This window comes from Haemaphysalis longicornis, unplaced genomic scaffold, assembly GCF_048455015.1.
Source record: "Haemaphysalis longicornis isolate Haplotype H1 unplaced genomic scaffold, Haemaphysalis longicornis Haplotype H1 scaffold_15, whole genome shotgun sequence".
Lineage (NCBI taxonomy): Eukaryota > Metazoa > Arthropoda > Arachnida > Ixodida > Ixodidae > Haemaphysalis > Haemaphysalis longicornis.
Window position 1 is genome coordinate 4,062,264 of NW_027526257.1, and position 19,212 is coordinate 4,081,475.

Below are 19,212 nucleotides of genomic sequence, written 5' to 3' on the forward strand. Positions count from 1 at the left end.
AGCATCCGCCTTGTGTTCTCCACGCCGTTGTCAGGTATTTTTGCATATGTTGTCGTCGAAACAAGCTACGAACAAGGACCTTAGAAACTAACAGGAAACCATTTATTTATGGATCAAACATGAAGAAGAGATAGCTCAGCATGTTGTAAATGTGCTACAGTAGTAAGCAGAGTCAGCTGACTACTTTTATTCGAGGCAACCTGGGGGGCAACGTGAGCCAAGCCGGACAGAGGCTCGGTATCGGCACATCTGACCTTCCGGAATTCAGCATAGTTATTTTGCTGGAAAAACCTGGATATACGAGGACAGCGAATGCAATAAATGCAGAAAACAATGGGCAGTCTACACGTCGACGTAGCAAGCATTGCCACCATTGATAGTTTAAAACCACACAGAGTTTCCGTCTTCTCTTCTGTTTCGCTGGAAAAGCAGCAGCCTGTACCTATTCTTAACCTGAGGCTTCTGAGAGGCACTAGGAATAACCAAATAATCATAACAGAAAACAAACTGCAGAAATATTTTTGGGTTTTTTAGGCAGTTAAGTTTTGAGTGTGTCCACCTGTTTTGTTTTCTGGGTTTTTGTTTCACGTACTTCAAGTCTGGAATTTCACTGGTCGTAAAAAGCAATACATGCACAGCCTTTGTAAAAATCTACTAGGCCAACCTCTAACTGCACCGGCAGTAAACATTCAATGTACAAGCTCACGTCCCGAGCGAGGCTGAAATGGTTTGTGCCTGAACGCCAGAGAGAACAGCTTTTTTTCTTACTTTCATGAAATAATCCTGTCATTTTAAAGGTAAAGCTCATTCTTTGAATTCTTTCTGGCCCAGAACACTTCGTTTTGTCCTAGAAAATTTCGACAAAGGGTGTACCTAAGGGAATAGCAGTATCAATGCGGTAAACGTGTCTGAAATATAAGTAACAGCTCAAGCGGAGACTCGCAATGTGTGTGGGTTTAATGAACACATTTATATTAAACAGACATCAATTTCACTGAAGTTCCTGTTTTTTTTCTTTATTATTTGGCGTAGCAAACAAGCGCAGTAACATTTGAAAGAACACCGTGCTACTAAAGATGCCTCTGGGGCGGCCACCCGTCCAACAAAGATTAGGAGGCAGCTCAGCCACAGGTGAAGGAGTTCACAGTAGTCTGGTGCTGGCCGAGCCCCTCGTAGATCACAGCAGTGCAAGTGGCCTTAACCTGCGATACGTACGAAGTGCAGGAGGAATATTGTAACATCATTTGCATTGTCTTGGTTACGTTTAACTATAAAAATATGCGTGCTGATAAACCATTTTTTACAAAAAGCAGGAAAATAGCAGTTGAATGTTCACCAATAAACTGATCGTGCAGGTGAACTGCAAAGAGGCGCTCTTTTATTTAGCCTTCCTGCACGTTTGAATTCGAGTGCAAAAGACGATCTTGCAGTGTTAGCCCAGCTTCTACCTGATTGTACTAAATTTCCAGTCATCAAGCATTCCGTGTAGAGGCATTTCGTCTAGGCTTTCGGGTAAATTCAATTCATGATATTAGGTACACTGAAAATAGGTTCACTTGCTGTGTTATCTTATATTCACTGGTAGGGTAATTTCAAATAAGCGCAAACAAAGGGTGGCTGGTCGACCTCTTCGATTTGCTTGAATATCTGTATGTCAGTCCCTGCTTACCCCAATGTCACATTCAGCAACATTTCCCGGGAAAAAATTTGCCTAACTGTCAAAAATTTTAAAACGCGACAAGGTGGAATCGGCACTACATGCCCACGCACCTCGGCCAACTTTACCGACGTCTAGCTACAAAATATTTCCGAGGGACAATTTCTAAATCTTATTCTCAATTTGCGTCTGGTGTACATTCTGTAAAAAAGTTCTGCTGCGGTCAAGAATTTATTTTTCGCAATAAAAAGTCAAATTCCACTAAGAGCATAATTTTGTTCAGCCTTTGAGCCTAGATATTACAAAAAGTACTACAGTTACAAGTTTCACCTTTTTCTCAAGTGCGCTCCTTACTGTCAGAAACGCGCACACCGAATATTACAATTGCATTCTGAACGGTTAAGATCCGACGGCACGCCAGTTTGAAGTAAAAACTGCAAAACACAAATTTAAGGAGCGAATACAAAAATGACACAAGTTTCGTTTTTCCCAAATTCTCTCCCGGTGTAGGCCTAGGCGGTAATGATCTAATCACTCACGCAACATGGCGGCCATGGGAGCAGTTCCAGTTGGTTTCACGCAATCGGTTAAACCGTTTTCGCTCACAGACTAGGCCGAGTCACTGTAAATTATTGGTCGTTACACTTTCCAGTCACTGAGCTGAAGCGGTTTGGCCGTTGTGTAAAAATCAAGACAGACTGCTCCTATCCAGTACAGCAATCCTCGCCGATGTCGTTTCGCCACGGAAAATTGTCAGTATCTCTTGATTTTGCCCAACCGGAAGAAGCGCTCCCTGTCACTGATTGGCGAGCGTCACTATCAGGTATTCACAGTGACTCTGGCTAGTCAGTGCGCGGAAGCGGTTGGTCCCGTTGGGTGATACCAACCATCACTGTTCCTATGGCGGCCATGATGCGACACTGATTGTAGGCCTACATGTACCTACTTGCATTGTCATCAAAAACATGTTGCATTTAAACTAAGAAAAACAGCGCAAACGACGGTACGAAGAAAGGTCAGACTGAACACAGGCGCTGAACAGGTTGCATTTGTTATTCCATGCAGCGCGGGAGAGGAGCCCTATTTGATACTGATTCGTCGTCTGGTTCTAGTTCTCCGGCTCTTCAAAACGTAGTTAAACCGTAGTGACCTGTCACAGATTTCAATAATATATGTATGTGTTGTATCAAAGGCAAATGACCCCTTTACGGATATAGCAAGTGAAAATGCAGCAGAAAGAATGGCGTCATAATATCCACGTTGGCACCAAAAAAACCAGTCTGCGCCCAGTCTAAAGTTATACATTGGGGAAAATACACCAAAATGCCTAATTACAGCAGAATGCCCAATGTGTGAAAAAAAGCACTCGTTCTCACTTTATAAAACTCTCCCAATACGGTAGCCCCCACATTTGCTTTGGTTAGAGGACGAAAAACCCTGCATCATATCGATACTGGACTGTGTACAGCACGAAAATAAAGCCCTGTCACCAATGCTTCTCCCGTGGTGCTCAAACAATAAATAGTGGCATAGCAACGTTTTTAATACATAGCTGGCTCTTTCATACAAAAGCAAAATGTGAGAGCTGTCACAAAATTAGGCAGAATACAGTAGGAAAATTGCACTTCCAAAGTTAACATTTGACGCCATGTACATTAATCCCCTCATCTAAACTGTATTCTGCTGTGTAGCGCCTGTCTAGCTAGAGTTGCTTGCCATACCAAAAAGGTCCGAATGAAAAACTGAAGTCATATTTCGGCCCTCGCAGCAACGTACTTGTGACCAAGCTTGCTTTCGTCGATAGCGTTGCAGGAAGACTCAAATTTTACCACCTAAACAGAGGTGCCCGGTGTACATTTCACTTCAAATTATCGTGTAAAAGTTATTGCATGTGAAAATGCAGAAAGTCCCACAACTATACTGCGGTAGACGTCATTGAAGGTATCTTTAGAGTGCTCCGGACATTCATTTACAATAAGAGCCGAAATTTCCAACGAGGCGAAAAATCCACCGAGACGGAAGGTCCAATGGAGCCTGAATGTCCAACGAGACGAAAGATCCAACGAGACGAAAGGTCCAATCGAGCCTGAATGTCCAACGAGACGATAGATCCACCGAGTCTGAAGGTCCAATGGAGCCTGAATGTCGAACGAGATGAAAGGTCCACCGAGACGGAATATCCACTGTTGAATCTTTCGTCTCGTTGGACCTTTAGATGCTGAATCCCTTTAGATGGCGGCGAGAAGCGAAAACGCCGGTTTGTTCGAGATTCGGCGCTCTTTAAAGATCCTGACATCGTGAAAATTAACCCGGAGTGCTCCCCTACTGCGCGCCACCTCAACGCCTGTGTATCGTCGGAGGGTAAACCCCGTTATCCATCAATCAATCTACTCGTGCAACACGCTCAGTTGATACACGTTTGTTTTATTGTGAGGAACATATTTTGGTGAGTAAGCGCTTCTTTTGAATCATTTTTTTGCTGGTTCGCAGTCGTTCGATTTTAGGCTGCTTTGAATCAGCCATCCATATCAACTTGTTAGATTACCGGCTTTGAATTCTTTATGCAAGCGCCGAAATGGAGGGTTTCAGCCAAATAGCGTTTAAATTTGGGCTCTACGTGTTGGACTAGATCTTGCAATGCTCGGTGCGATGTAAACAATTGTATTAAATAACGAATTGAAATTCCAGAACTCCACAAAAGTGAATATTGGCAACACTGCATCAAGATCAGGTACTTGGGTGACAACCTGAAAATGCCCAGTGTAGCAAAGAATACCAAAATATACGCACACATTCGAATTTGCTGGCTCATTTTGGTTACACCATCGAAACTGTATTTGCATGGTGGCAAGGTTGTGTGCGTGTGTAAATGTTTAAAGACTGGGTCCAGCTTGCCCGAACGCGACAAGTGTGGGAATAAATTCTCAACTACGATTTGAGCGCTGTGTATGTAACAAGTCGTTTGCCCGAAACTGATACTAGGGCTCGGGTAAGGTGGCGTTTCCGTCGGGTTTTCTGGCCATCGGCTGATTGGCCATGGCCGACTTCGACTGTTTGGCGTCTTATTCGTAAGTGGGTACTCAAGCGGGAACTTCTGCGTACGGGTTAACGGGCCCCTTAGATCCAAGCTTTAATAAAAGTGACACAAAGGAGAAACGAAGAAGAACAAGGCGATTAAACCCGAAAACGGGACGAATCCTATTATTTTCAATTTTTTTCGCTTGGTCCGAAAATAAGCTCCTGTAGTTAAGGGGGAATTAGTATTCTCAGTAGGCATACGACTGTGCTTCTTTACCTGTCTAGTTTTGGGTCGGCAGGCTTTCTTAGAGTAGACGGCCGTCACGGGGCAGGTTGATTCAGCTGTCTTGAAGGTAATACGGTAGTTTCTTCCAGCGACAGTCTGGGAAGAGACAGTAAAAACACAGTTTGAGGGGCGCAGTATCCAGTATTTCAGAAAAAGAAAACAAAGAGTTCGTTTTAATATTGCACCTAAAAGCTTCGAATACTTGGCAGAAGGGGAAGAGGAAGTTGAATTTGGTTTTGTTTAATCAGCACGTCGAGACACGCCACGAAATTTTACGTGGTTGGGGACAATGTTATATTTCAGAGGCGAAGGTCACAGAAGTAGATGAAATGTTGAATTATTTATAATTATCATTTCTGGTTTCAATTAGTTAAACGGTTTCTACTGGTGCTCACAATCGGCTGAAAGCTCCGTCCGATATCAGGAATTTTATTCGTTGTTTATATGTTAAACAGAAACACAGAAGGACAGCCACTTGGGCCTGTCGGCGATCATTTCTGATGTGGATGCAGCAAGGCTTTTAGAATGATACGCAGGAAGTAGAAAAAGCAAGGACGAGCGTTTTTGACCCAACCTTTTTGAAAAGAATTAAAAAGTTATTTCGAGGCACAACCTTTTTCTTCATTTGACTTTTCAATTTTATGTTCTGCCGATAGCTAATCACGAGTGCGTTCACGTTCTCAGTAAGATGCTAGTGGTTAAACGTCTTAGTCTTTTGTGGTAAAATGAAGCTGATATTCTGTTACCGTCAGGTTTCTTACCTCTTTTCTGCGTATATGTGAAACACTCGTTATCTAGAAAAGATATCTGCAGAAGGTCCTCATATTTGTGCAATGAATATTAAATAGTACTGGTGAATAGAAATGTGCTTTAAGCCGCTTTAATAACTTGGTAGTGGTGCCATAAATTAGCTACGGATACTGCCGGGCAACCATGTGAGCTTTTATGAAAAAGGGACATTCGGACCGTGGATTACGCTTCCGATGCAGAATGCTATCTATATTACGTACCTATGTGACCATCCGTACTAAAAGTGCACTCTCAGAACCAGGTATTCAAACGAAGGAAGCTGTTTAAACAATCGGCATCATGCCGCTTCAGTCTTCGAGCACTTCGTGCGCAGAGAGCGCACAGCTTCCAAGGTTGGCTCCAATACTTATCAAAATAAGCCAGTGAGGAACAGGCATTTCATATTACATGCTCATGTGTGTGCGCATTTAGCACGCACAAAGCGTCGGCGTTGCATAGCTGCCTTTCGTAAGCGCACCTGCGTCTCCACCTTGGTGACCTTCAGCACAGTGTCATAGAACCTGCGGCCTTGGACTTGCTGAGATACGGCCAAGTGGGCAAGCTTGTGGTAATGCTCGTTGCCGGTGTCCGTCTGTGGGTGCCAGCCGCCAACCAGTTGGGCAGTGCAGCACACGAACAAGCCGACGGACACCACGGCAAGGACGCAAGCAGTTGTACTCGAAGAAACCATGGTGCAGTCCTTGTTGATCTGCGACAAGAGTGCGCTACTGCGATCAGGAAAATGAGCTTCACATCCTTTGCCGGGCGCGCTTTAAAAGTATGTAATTTTTGGTCGTTAGTGGGACTACAATGCAGCCTATTTCATATATAAAGTATCCCTCACTACTTGCTACTGTCAAGAAATACGCGCAAAGCAAGATGGTGATAATTACAAGTAATATTAACTGACAGACTGTTGTGTTTGGCTGACGCACCTCCTAACCTCATGCGGCAAAAGCCTCATATGTCTCCTCCATTGACGCTGGCATTGGCACACATGATACAAAAACACATTTGACCCACGGAGGTCTTGTAGCGAGCAAACGCACGCCAGACGTCTATAAATATTGAAAAATGGCCTGCCGCTTTAATTAATAATTGCTTCGCGTTTATAACAATTCTAATTAAGGCGGGATTACTGTGAATCTGGAAAACTAAAACAGATTAGCAAGAATATCTGTGCTGTAGTCTTATATGCCCATTGTTATTTCTACGTCATATTAAGATGGATGAAGACGAATTATCAGGGCTAACGTGAAAAATATGGGAAATAAAAATGCATTGAGAGGGATTAAGAATGCGATGATATTAATTAGGGTGGATATATTAGGGTTAGGATGGATAATATGGATATGGAAATAATGGAGAGTAAAACATAATTACGTGGCATAAGATGAGAGAGGGTACGTAATGATGCAATGACACGGATCCAAATGGATTGAAACCGTAAAATAGTGTGCGCGCTGAAAGGAAAGGTGAACGTAAAATATATATATATATATATATATATATATATATAGTAAGGAAATGAGGGGCTCGTTGAGGAATACAGAAAGATGGGTCAGCAGTCTACAACGCCAAACGAAGCATAGGGGTGTGGTTAGGCTCTTTTTCTTTTTCACTACGGTTAATGAAGTAACCATTTTTTTAAATATGCAGAAGAAAGAAAGAAAGAAAGAAAAACACGCGCCCAGAGTGGGGAACGAACCCACGCTTTTCGAAAGGCGTGGGTTCGGTCCCCCCAAGGCGTGGGTTCGGTCCCCCCACGCCTTTCGAAAGGCGTGGGTGCGGTCCCCACTCTGGGCGCGTGTTTTTCTTTCTTTCTTTCTTTCTTCTGCATATTAAAAATAATGTTTACTTCATTAACCGTAGTGAAAAAGAAAAAGAGCCTAACCACACCCCTATGCTTCCTTTGGCGTTGTAGACTGCTGACCTATCTTTCTGTATTTATATCTATATATCTATATATCTATATATATATATATATATATATATATATATATATATATATATATATATATATATATATATATATATATATATATATATATATATATATATATATATATATCTAAGTGCCTCATCGGCGTATTGCAATACAACGAATCATTTCGATCGGGGTGCCCGTCTAACACGACAAATTTCTCATACTACCAAGAGTGTAATGCTAGTACAATTAATTGACCAGTTCGACGAATCACTTTAACGGAAACGGCCACTGGGTTTACGAACAGTAGGAGACAAGGTTATACTCCCTTAATCCGTGTACATAGACCACCACTAAAAAAATGTTGCTAGTGCACCAGTAGTTTTGGTCACCTAGCTTAACAAAATGAGCTTGTACTTAAGCGCTATGGTGACCAGCGAACACGCGAGATCCTTGAAGTTTTTTGTATGCTGAGCGAGTGGGCGCATGTGTCAGCAAACCGTCTGTCGACTTGTTGCCCAAGGAGATAGCATTTCTTCAATCTTAAGTGTATCTTGTTTTTGTATTCTTCCTGGATTTTCTTATATTGCCTGCTGGCAATAAAATTAATTCAGTTGTCCTTCAGAGCCCGCGTTTGTCTCTTTCTCGTCTTCCGTGCCGTTTCTTTGCGCTATTTTTCGCCTTTAGAACTTGTAGAGTCTGCCTTAATCCAATTATTTTCTTCATTCGGCTTTGTTGCCGCCAATTTTCAACGCTTCACGCTGTTTCTTGGATATCTAACTAATAACAATCTCTCTTACGCAAATTTACAACGGCAAAATGATTACTACAAAAAATTGGCGCAGCTTCCAATGGTTGTGCAAGGCTGAAGAAAGAACAGAGTTGGCGGCCCGTCTCCCTTCGTAAGTGACCATGCTGTTGCACCGCGTATTAATTTCCCAACTTGCTTCTGAAAGGTCTCGATGACTGGTAGGCCCGGAGTGTGTTGTCGACAGGAAGTCACATCTCACAAAGTGAAGGGCATTACCACGCGCTGTAGCCCGCGGCCACCGGCTTCACGAACTCGGCGTGAACTGGCGACGCAATAATTGGCGCACAAAAAGCAAAAGAACTTCTCACACGTTCATACGTAATTCCAATCGGGAAATATTTGTCAACTGACCTTAAAGGGGCACTGACACAAAAATTTTGCATCTTGTTTTTTTTGTTGCGATAAGTAGCTAGTGACCTACTTATAATCTGTAGAAACCTCATTTGCTTCAGCGTGCGACGGTTGTTTAATTAAAGGCATTTTCAATGCGGCCAGTCGCAGTTTCGGTTTCAGCGAGTGCCGCGAAATGATGGATTTTGTGGATTTTGTGTGAACAAAGCTGACCACGTGACCGTCGGAGGGATATCACAGAGCAGAGCCGCCGTAGCAGTGTCGAATCTGCATCGACGGCAGTTTCTGCGAATGCCCCCACGTACTGATCTCGTGAGGCGCTTAATTAAAAAGCGACCGTGGATGTGACGCAGGCTCTGCGAGTGCAAATGCTACCGCGGCTGAAGAACGACGCGCGACCAGCGCGACGCTCGAGACGGTGGGTGGCAAGACGCGCGCTGGGAGCAGCCGGCCGGTCTGCCTACAGGTCCGCCTACAGATGTGTTCGGCTCAGCACTGCGGCGGATATTCGGGTGCCGCTCTCGTAAGCGGTGCAGATGACAATTTTTAATTCAACCCGCCATCGCATCATTAACTCCTTTCTCATGTAAGCCACCATGGTCGGGACTTGGGGACAATTTCGTGCAGCGGTAACAAGCTATCACTCGAGCTACTTGCGCCGGCCTGGGCCCCTTCGCGGCCGTGGCCGCCGCCTGCACAGCGACCGTGCGGCTAGCTCAGTGCGGCTAGCTGTTCGTGCCTTCAGCGCGTTTTCGCATCCAATGGTAATAAACAGTAATAGAAACAGAGTGCCTGGAATCGCTGTAGAACTTTGGTCGCGGCCAGCTGCCCGATTAGCTGACGAAATCACGGCGCCTCCGCTGCCTCCGCCGCCAACGATCGGGTCGTTCGTTCTCGAGAGCAGAAGCTCCGCCCCCCGGCCCTCCGATTGGAGCGGCGAGCCGGGCGAGCCAGCTAAAAACGCCGGTAGTGCGGAAGCGGCAAACGCAAACTCGTGACGTGTTTGGATGTTGTTTATTTACAATTGCGCGTGGTCCTCTGCTGGCTGCTCGGTTGCGTTTCGCACACTTCAAAATTGATTTTAAATATGTTCTAGGCTGTATTCGCCGCTGATATTTTGCAGATGATGTATATGTGTTCCCACCAATCTATCTCCGAAGTTATCTCGCCTTCAAAATTTTGTGTCAGTGCCCCTTTAAGGTGCGAAAGCACCGTCAGGTTAGGTTGATTTTCCCGGTGTTTTGGCGCTGCAAGCGCATCTTTTTAAAAAGATAGCTGTTTAAACTCCTGGTTTCACTCTCCATGAAGTAAATAGTGAACACGCTTGAATGTGCGTCTTGTGAGGGTTCGAGAAAAGAAAAGAAAAAAAAATAGCTACGGCGTAGCTCAACTAACCTTGGATATGCGAGGCAAAAGCTTGGCTTAGCCCGGTTGAGCCTTGCTTTTGCTTGGTTAACCTTTGATTTAGTTGTAATGCCGACCACGTCTCAAGGTCGTTCGGTTCCGTGCAACGCTCAGAGGCCGGACGAATGCGGCGCTCGCCAGGGCGAACGCGCCGTTTCTTTTCTTTTCACCGGGCGCGAGACGAGTCACGTTGCCCGACACGACCCACCGCCGCATGCATGGCAGGCTGCGGTGGGGCCGGCTGCCTCGGCCGCAGCGGCGGTGGCGACCGCTGTCGGCCCCCGCAAGCGCAAACCGCGTGCCCGGCGAATCACACAATGCGGTTCAAGGGGTGCGTCGCGGGGGGTGGGTCTCTTGTCAAAAAGTGACCTTGCGCATCCTCCAAGAATCCGCTGGACGAATGTAGTAAATCTTTGCTTTGAAATAATGAGCACAGAAATTACCGACCGCACTTAAGCCTGAGTCTAGTGAAGAGCGCCCCCCCCCTTGTCCAGTCTTGGACTCCTGATTGCAGCGGCTCGCAAAAAAGAAAGAAAAACTCTAAGCGCACGTCATCCTGCGCCTAGTGACGAGTTCCCGGCATCGTTTTATTATACTGTACAAGAAAAGTCAATCAAGCAGCCGCCAATTTTTCATGCCGTTAAAAACTCGCACGAAGGCAGATCAACGGTGATGGATGGGTGTCAGAATTGAGGCGAAAGAGTTATTACTACTTCGCTGCGCAACGTAAACCAATGAACAAAGAAACATGACAAATAATTATGAACACAAGCTGACTTTGCGGTAGAGGTTTAAGTATCAGTGAAGTAAAAAAGGGACTCGCATTGCTCTATTTAATGGAATTTTGTGCGTGGGGTTTTACGTATTTCTAAAATGTTTAATTTTTTTTACAAAAGAACCCGTAAAAATTTGCCGTTATACATTGCTTAAATGTCAGACTTGTTTAGTGAAAGCTCGGTAATCCGAATTCACTAGTTCGAATTTGCGAATATTTCTGCTCTACTCCTTGGCCCAGGCATTTTCTTAACAATAATATGTGTAAAAAGCCTTTAATTGGAACTCTAGTTGGCTCCGCGCCCGAACAATTGGAATTACACGCCACCGCACTGGCTCAATTGGCGGTGGGCACGAGACTAGGGAAATGCACCCCGTGTGTACACACGAAGCAGCGTGAACGACGATGGTAAAATAGGGTAAAACACGTTGACATTCTGGGCATCCCACATTGTGGACGTTTCGAAGTTTGTGTTAATTGCGAACTACGTCAATGATAACGTAACTGGAGGTGTGTGTGTGGGGGCGCGGACCAGTGAGTAATTCTTAGGTCAAAATTAAAACCTATCTCTGACGATGGCGACGATGACGAGAACGAAGCCTAGCGCGCCGTCTTTTGGAAACTCATAGACGGGTCAAATTCCAACCAGTCACTTCTTAAGGTTTTAATAAGGCGGATGTGTGGCTTTTCGCTCGATTTGTTTCTGGGAGAAAAAAGTAGTTTTTGATGCCTTTATTGACAAAAGGCAAGTGGCAGTCACAGGATTTTTCAAGATTCGAAGTCTCGTCAGTCTCTTCTGCCCCTTATTGCCGTTTGCTATCTTTATTTGGTTAGTTCCAACTTTATTTAGTTCTAAGTCAGGGCGGCACCTTGCTTTTAGAATTAACAAGGTTTACTACGGATCCCCTCCGTAGATACGCTAACCCAGATTGGCAACACAATTCCTGTAAAATAAAAGATGTATCTAGGTAACTATGTAATGGTTGCACATATTAAACGAATATCACATAAGAAAGCGAACTCACCAGTTATGTCCCCTCATCGCTTCGTGACACCGGAATAAAAAGGAATTCCAGTGAGCAAATTGTTACGGGAAGCGATTGTCTGTCTCGTCATGTCGCAGGTACTTTAACAAAAACCCCTTGTTCCTTACAAAATATTTATTATTGGCTATTAGCCTACTACGATAGGGGTTGTTTTGCACCCCTTCGAAACAATCTGTCCATTTTATTTTTCGTCCAGTGTGCTTGGTTACTGTTATACCTAGCAACGCGCACTGCAAGAAAAACAATGGGAAGCTCTGCTAAACCAACCCCTACACGGCCCCCTACCCTCCCCCCCCCCTTCCACAAATGGAGCCACATACTTGCACATCAGAATTGGGGAGGGAGTTTGACAGATAATACGGTGATTGCGCTCCACCGTCCTTATAACAGTATCGTCTTTACTGCAACGGCACGGCGGCAAGAACGGATCACCGGAACGTTATCCCGTTCCACATAGCACAGCATGCCTAGGCCATGAACGCCCCACTAACCCATATTCGAGGCGTTTATGACTTTGCACGATGTTCTGCAATCGACAACCTTCCTGAAAAGAAATGGCCATGTGCTTTTTATGTGCTCTATATACCAGTAAGCGAAAAGCTCCCAGTTGTTTTCATGTGGCCTTGAAAACAAATGGTTCAGTTCTCCAAAATGGACGTCTTCAGAAACATTAAGCACGGCTGACTACAAAGCGCGAAAATCTAAAATAAGCAGCCCTTCAATCGCGGTAACTAATCGCGGTGGTCCAGTAGCCACCAGACCACCAGACCTGCGTCTACATCCAAATGGGGTAACACGTTTTCCCGCTTGAATTACCAACCTTTCATGATGGATTGATTTCTGATTGATTCTTACTGAATTTATTTTACTTACTTGTTTATTTATTCATTTGTTTGTTTGTTTTTTGTTTGTTTGTTTGTTTATATTCATTTTTTCTCTCGATGATAAACTGGGTAATCTCGATCTCATACACATTTCTGCAGTGCTAGTTTATACTAGGTCTGCTATCAAGGGTAGGTTCAAAACAAATTTTGCCGGCTGGAGGTAGTGTGCATTCTAGGCCATATTCTCTGCGCAGTTCCAATCTTTTTTACTCACCTCCGCAGCCATTGCGTTTATTGTTTTTGGCTACTTTCAATTGAAGGACCATCGGGAGCGCAAATGTTTCCATCGTTATAGATTTTGGTGGGTACAACCGTAGTCCAACAGATTGCCAGTTAAGAACGCCGCCAAGCGTGGAAACCACTTATTGAGGAATAAATCTGCGTTTAGCACCTGCGGAAGCACTTGCCCCTCACATCCGCATCTGTCCCCTTTAAAGATAAGTGTTCTACTTACAAAAACGTGTTCACCGGGCCTGCAGATATTGGCTGGGGCAACTCCAAAACATATTTATGTGCAGTGCGTATCGATACTTGTAGACAGGTCTAACGGGACTGTTTCTTAAACTGAAGGAAAACCTAGAATTTTATGGTTTGGCGTTAAAGCAATGTAAAAAGTCTTCTTTACGGGAGCTTTTTTTTTCGCCTTGCCGCAAAACGAATGGAAAACGCCGAAACACCTAGCAGTTGGGCGAACGCATACATAGAACGCTTGTCCCCCCGCGGTCTGTACTGATCAGGTGCATACTTTCCCGCGCAGCTCCAACGAAGTTCTCACTCTGGATTCATATTGCGGATCTTCAGTCGCTGGCATTGTAGTTTTACATGGGAATGAGTGGAGCTCTGTTTTCAGTTCAAAGGTATCGGTTGAAGTTTTAGAAATTACGGGCTATGCTCGTAGCTTCGTGAAACTTTGATGAAGCCTAGTTTTCATCTCCTGTAAATCTCCCTTTGAACCGTTTCTTTGCTTCTCCGACTGTGCCTATTTCCACTTGACAAGGCCCAGGACAGCACCCTCATCAGCCAGTTCTCAACGCTCACCATCGCCAGGAATCTCTCGTTCACTACCTTCGATAGCTCACCTAACACGGCGTCCTGTCTTGCATGTTCGGCATTCGCTTCTTCAACCACCGCGTGCTCAGTCACCTTTGCCTTTAACCCTTTGGGGAAAGCTTTGTACAGAAAAATATAGAACCGATCAACTCTCCGCGCAAGTCTTTCTTCGTCTGAGTTTTTTTGTTCCATACATGAATATGTTTGGCATATATAATGTTCAGTGCAAAGAAATGTTATTTCTCGCGATCACCCATACTGGAATGTGACGTCCTTTTTTTATGTGGATTTCGAACATAAATGACCAATCAACACGGAAAAAGACGTAATTGCTGCACACAACAGATATAAAATTGTGAATGTCATTACTATTACTGCACATCCTTACGCACAACTCAGTTACAAAAAAGTGATGCATTTACCTTGTGGCAGTATGCTCCTACAATAATATATTAGCGTTATCTATATTGATACGGTTGAAATTTTTACGACTATACTTTTATAGAACATGCGTGTGAACGTGCGTGTACACGCACGTTTTTTTGTTTCTTCCCATCATTTTATGAGTTATGCGTAAGCCGTATAATAACTTAAAATTACAACCCTTTTCTTCTAGAGCGCGTGCTTCGCGAGAAAAAAATTTCTAAAATGGCGCGGCTGTGGCGCGATTTTCCGCGGCTGCAGTTTTTTCCAACTTCAGGGCTTTGCCCACGGCGAGGTTTGGTCGTTTTCAATAAAATATGTTTAAAACAAAAGTCAAACCTAAATGAGGAGCAGGTCAAGACAGCTTTTGCGTTCAGTCATGAACAAAACAATATAATTGTGTGTTCAGAGCAGGCACTAAATTATCGCTTATTCTGACGCCCCCTATCTCCGTATCTGCAATCGTGACAAACTTGTAAGTGATAGGTAATGTCGTCCAAATATTTGAATAAAATATCTGGGGAAAATCACTCGACTAGAAAAATAGAAATATCCGCAAAAAATCATAACTGCTATGCATGTTCTCAAAACACGAAACTCAAGAAATCAAAATAAAGAAATCCCGTAAGTGATTTTTTATGTATTGGGGAAACGAGACTCCTGAAGAGGGACAACAGTACAGTTGAAAAACATGTTTCATCTTTTTGTGTGTACCTCAGTTATAAACCGCGGATATCACGCGTTCGAGACACGTCTCTGTGCCGTGTGCACAGAAACTGCCGCTGCTTTTCTAACTTTGTTGAGTGCTGTACTAATTCTGCTGCCACACCAGGGACTTTCTAAGGTTTGACGTACTTTTAAAAGAAATGTCCTCGTTCTTCACTGTTTTTATTTGCGATGTTTTCCTGAATTACCGATATCACACCTACGCCTGTGACGAAGACCCGACAAAAAGCCCTTCTTTGGACGCGAAGCTTTTGTTTTAACAATAAATAAACAGCAGGTTAACAGATTTTTCTTGGTGTGACGACTACCGTGAATGACCCCGTGCTGTCCACTTGTTAACAACGAAGCGCTCGTTTAAATGAAGAGAAAATAAAAACTGCAATTTATTTCAGCGTTCGAAAAACACCTAAATTTACCAGGACACACCTATAGCGCTAAAAAGCCCTCGGTAGGGTCAGTTGTAACAAGACTCCCGTCAAAGGCCGAGTAAACTGGCAGAAGTAGGAGGCGTAGGCGTTTTGGAATGATTATACAGTGAAATAACGTGGATGCCTGCTACTTTGCCGGATGACGCGGATGAGATTTAAAACCATTTCTTTTCTATTTAAGCCCCTCAGAAGACATGATCATAACCACAAACTTAAAGTTAAATTCTTATTACATTTTCTTTATATCTTGGATGTTCACACTCTCCAAAAGAGCCTGTCAAATTTCTTGTTAGGAGCATAGGAAAGGTCATTTTTTCTGCTGTGCTAAGTAAGCAAAAATAGACAGGGCTGCATGGAAAATACTAAAAACAAATTTTAGACAGCTTACAATGTTAGGCCCTCCGTTACAACCGGCTCTTTAGTTGCCTCACGATAATTTTATGCGCTCCCTGATCGTTCAAGGATGAGCGTATCACAGCAACTGCTGGTGTCATGGTTGTGCATACAAAGAAGCTCGCTAGCTTATTGCTCATTTTTATTCTGAGGCCCTGGTGGGGCCGCGGAATTGCCAACACACATTTTTTTTTATCAAAGCGCGAAGCCAGAAAAGCGGCTGCAGTTGCGGAGTACCCGGCAGGGAGGCGCGTCTCGAACACGTGATTTCAGCCGTTTATAACTTCGGTACGAATAAAATGATGCAACACGTTTTTCATCGGTGTTGTTGGCCCTCTTCAGGAATCTCGTTTCCACAATTTTGAAAAAAATTAGAGAAGTTGTTTTAGTTGTATTTTTAAATTTACGCACTTTGAAAAAAAGCCCTGCAGTCAATATTTCTTTGCGTATATTTGTATTTTTTCTGACAAGCGATATTTTGCAGGTGTTTTTTGCAAATATATGGTAGTCATTACCTATCACTTACACGTTGCTCACAGTTACAGATAGGGAGACAGGGGGCTTCAAAATAAGCGACAGTGTAGCATAGGGGGCCTCACAGTAACAGACAATGCCGCGTCTGGCGTGATTTCACATTTATTTATTAATATTTTTACCGGCAGAACGCAATAGCTTTCTTGACCTGTTTCTTCTTTTCGTTTAACATTTCGTTTCAAACATAATTTATTCAGAATGATGAATCCTTGCCGTGCGCAAAGCCCCAAAGTAGCGAAAAACTGCGCCTACCGAACATGGCGCCTCACCCACGCCACCTTGGCAAATTTTTTTCTCTCGAAGTGCACACGTCACGGGAAAAGGGAGTGCAGATTTAAGCTAATTTCTGGCTTGCGTACTGCTCATAAAATTAAGAGTAGAAGCAAAAAAATATCGCGTGTGGACGCAGGTTCGTTCTGTCGTCGAATCACCTATGGCAGTTTTTTGTTGTTAAGAGGCGTTAATAACCTTGAAAAGTTCCCATGAAAATGAAATTAGTGCACCAATTGAAATGTTCAAGTTCATCTGGGCATCCACGTTTTAATTATTCACCTTCTGGGGCTTCTGCACTGTAAGGGTGAAAGGAGCGAGTGGAATGCAGCGCGTGTTCATTTTATGCAAAGTTAAATTTAAGGCCGCCCTCGGCGCTTGTACACTGTTTTACCTTCACGCGAGGGACAACCCCCAATTAAGAACAGGAGCTACGACTTCCAAGGTGCGTGCTCTGTTTTAAATTCCGACCACCAGCGTAAGGCTGAGGTTTCCTACATAAATTGCGGAAGTACAGTTTTGTACAAAGGTGGCACACCGAACCGCTCCGCCCGGCATAAAGCGGACTCACTGTTGTAGCGAAGACTTCGATGACTTCTGGCAGAGGCAGTGAGGGATTCCTTAGGTTCCGCAGGCAACGACGTTTCTCTGGCGTTGCTCGGAACTCGACGGCTATATATACAGGAGCCAACTTGTCTTCTGCGTTCAGTTTTACTACAGCGCTTGGGTTGCACGTGTGTTTGTTGAGAAAGGGGGCCATTTTTTTTTTCGTTTAAAGGAAGGCGCTTTTCTAACTTATAACGCTCTTTCAACAGAACGACTGACAGAAACGAGTGAATACGGCTTATCCAAGGGTATATCGAAACCGGAAAGCAGGCGGTCGACCACCCTTGTGCCACGTGGCGGAAGGCGTCTTCAAACAAGGCACGTATCTCCATTTAATGGAACGGATACTTCAAGAATCCTTAAACCGGCTCTCGCAGCCACTTAAGCCAAATGGAAAGAGCGTATGCCGAAGGGGTTGATGCCCTTGACCCGTTCATGCTATTCACCCCGTGTTTGTTTAATTTATATTCATGCCTAAATGCAGAGAAGAAAGGCGCCTTGAAGTTACGTTTTCAAATGTCGGTTTTTAACTAAACAGCTAACTAGTTACACGAAGCGTCGCTTTTTTGCTTTCTAGTGTAGGCCACTCTGGCTGGAGCACAATGAATGTGGTAAACAAAGCTGTCGTTGTGTACGCGATATATCAGGTTAAATTTTCTGAATCTGTATGTGGCGCTGCTCATAGGGCTTTAATGACGCCACCAGGTTTAACATAGGCATGAAAATAGAAACACTACACTCTCGCCCGAACGTATTATAGGAGCATTTATACGCTACAGGGGTGCATTCGGCCAAACAGTAAGTAAATTCAACAACCTCCCGCTATTTTCACGGTTTTTTCACGCAGAAGGAGAGGGGAGATCCATTGAATCATCACACAAAATCAATATCTTTGTAAATCATACAGGGATCGAGTCCTCTGATTTTTGTGAGGCTCATAGTTTTATTCACCAGGAATTGGGATACATTTAGGCGAAATATAGCAATTACGTAGGCACCCTTGTTAGAGCAAATATGTAGCGTGTAATACCACAACTTTCATTCAGGTCGCGTTCCCAGTGGCTTGATAATTTTTCTTGCTTTTAATTATTTATTGCTTAGTTTAAAACTTGGTCGGGCAAATGCCGGAGAAGCAATAAAAAGTTTAAACGTAGAAAACTTACAAATAATAAAAACATCAATTTAAAACAAACAAGAAATACATAAAAACAACTGAAACGAGAGTTGTAAAAAAATCAGTGCGAAATCATAGCAAGGGACCATTACTACGTATAGAACATGCTGTTAGTAGACATCATTGAAGACAAAGGCAAGTTGTTTCATTCGGTTACATTTCCGGGGAAGCAAGAACTAGTTCACGAAGATATTTCACCAAATGTAAATGCATGCATGTATCGCAGCGTACTAATATTACTAATCCGAATTCATATCTCCTCAATGATATCCCTCTCTCAGTTGTCTCACCTTACCAATATCTTGGATATTATAAGCAGCAATGCTAACCGCATGTTGGCCTACTTGCGTCGGAATTTCTCGTCTGCGTCATCATCACTGAAGCTAACTCTGTACAAAACATTAGTTCGCTCGAAACTAGAATACGCATGTGCCATTTTAGACCCAACTAACATCACTCTTGTTAACAGCAGTGAAGCCATCCAAAATCGCGCAACACGTTTTATCTTACCCAACTACTCCCAATATGCTAGCGTGACTTCAATGAAAACAACACTTAAATTGCCAGAACTTCCTTTCCGCCGTAGATGCTTCCACCTTTAACTTTTTCTTAAAATATACCACCACAACCCTTTTTTAAAAGAACAGCTTATCGCCCAAC

General features: G+C 43.7%; 1 protein-coding gene across 1 annotated transcript; it reads right to left on the minus strand.

The window, feature by feature from the left end:
* Positions 1-990: 990 nt before the first annotated feature.
* Positions 991-17,563, minus strand: LOC144165736 (salivary cystatin-L2-like). Its single transcript, XM_077695529.1, has 4 exons — positions 17,344-17,563; positions 6,229-6,459; positions 4,953-5,057; positions 991-1,202 (listed from the first exon to the last, which is right to left on the minus strand). The coding sequence occupies exons 1-4, from the start codon at positions 17,530-17,532 to the stop codon at positions 1,122-1,124; spliced, it is 606 nt and encodes a 201-aa protein (XP_077551655.1). The 5' UTR covers positions 17,533-17,563; the 3' UTR covers positions 991-1,121.
* Between the last annotated feature and the right edge of the window lie 1,649 nt (positions 17,564-19,212).

What these genes read in the sequence shown, in the direction of transcription:
- LOC144165736 (XM_077695529.1), bottom strand. Translation starts at nt 17,532, where the DNA reads ATGGCCCCCTTTCTCAACAAACACACGTGCAACCCAAGCGCTGTAGTA. An exon ending in TCGAAGTCTTCGCTACAACA is followed by an intron (nt 6,460 to 17,343) that starts GTGAGTCCGCTT and finishes CTCTTGTCGCAG; the next exon opens with ATCAACAAGGACTGCACCAT. An exon ending in TCACCAAGGTGGAGACGCAG is followed by an intron (nt 5,058 to 6,228) that starts GTGCGCTTACGA and finishes GTCTCTTCCCAG; the next exon opens with ACTGTCGCTGGAAGAAACTA.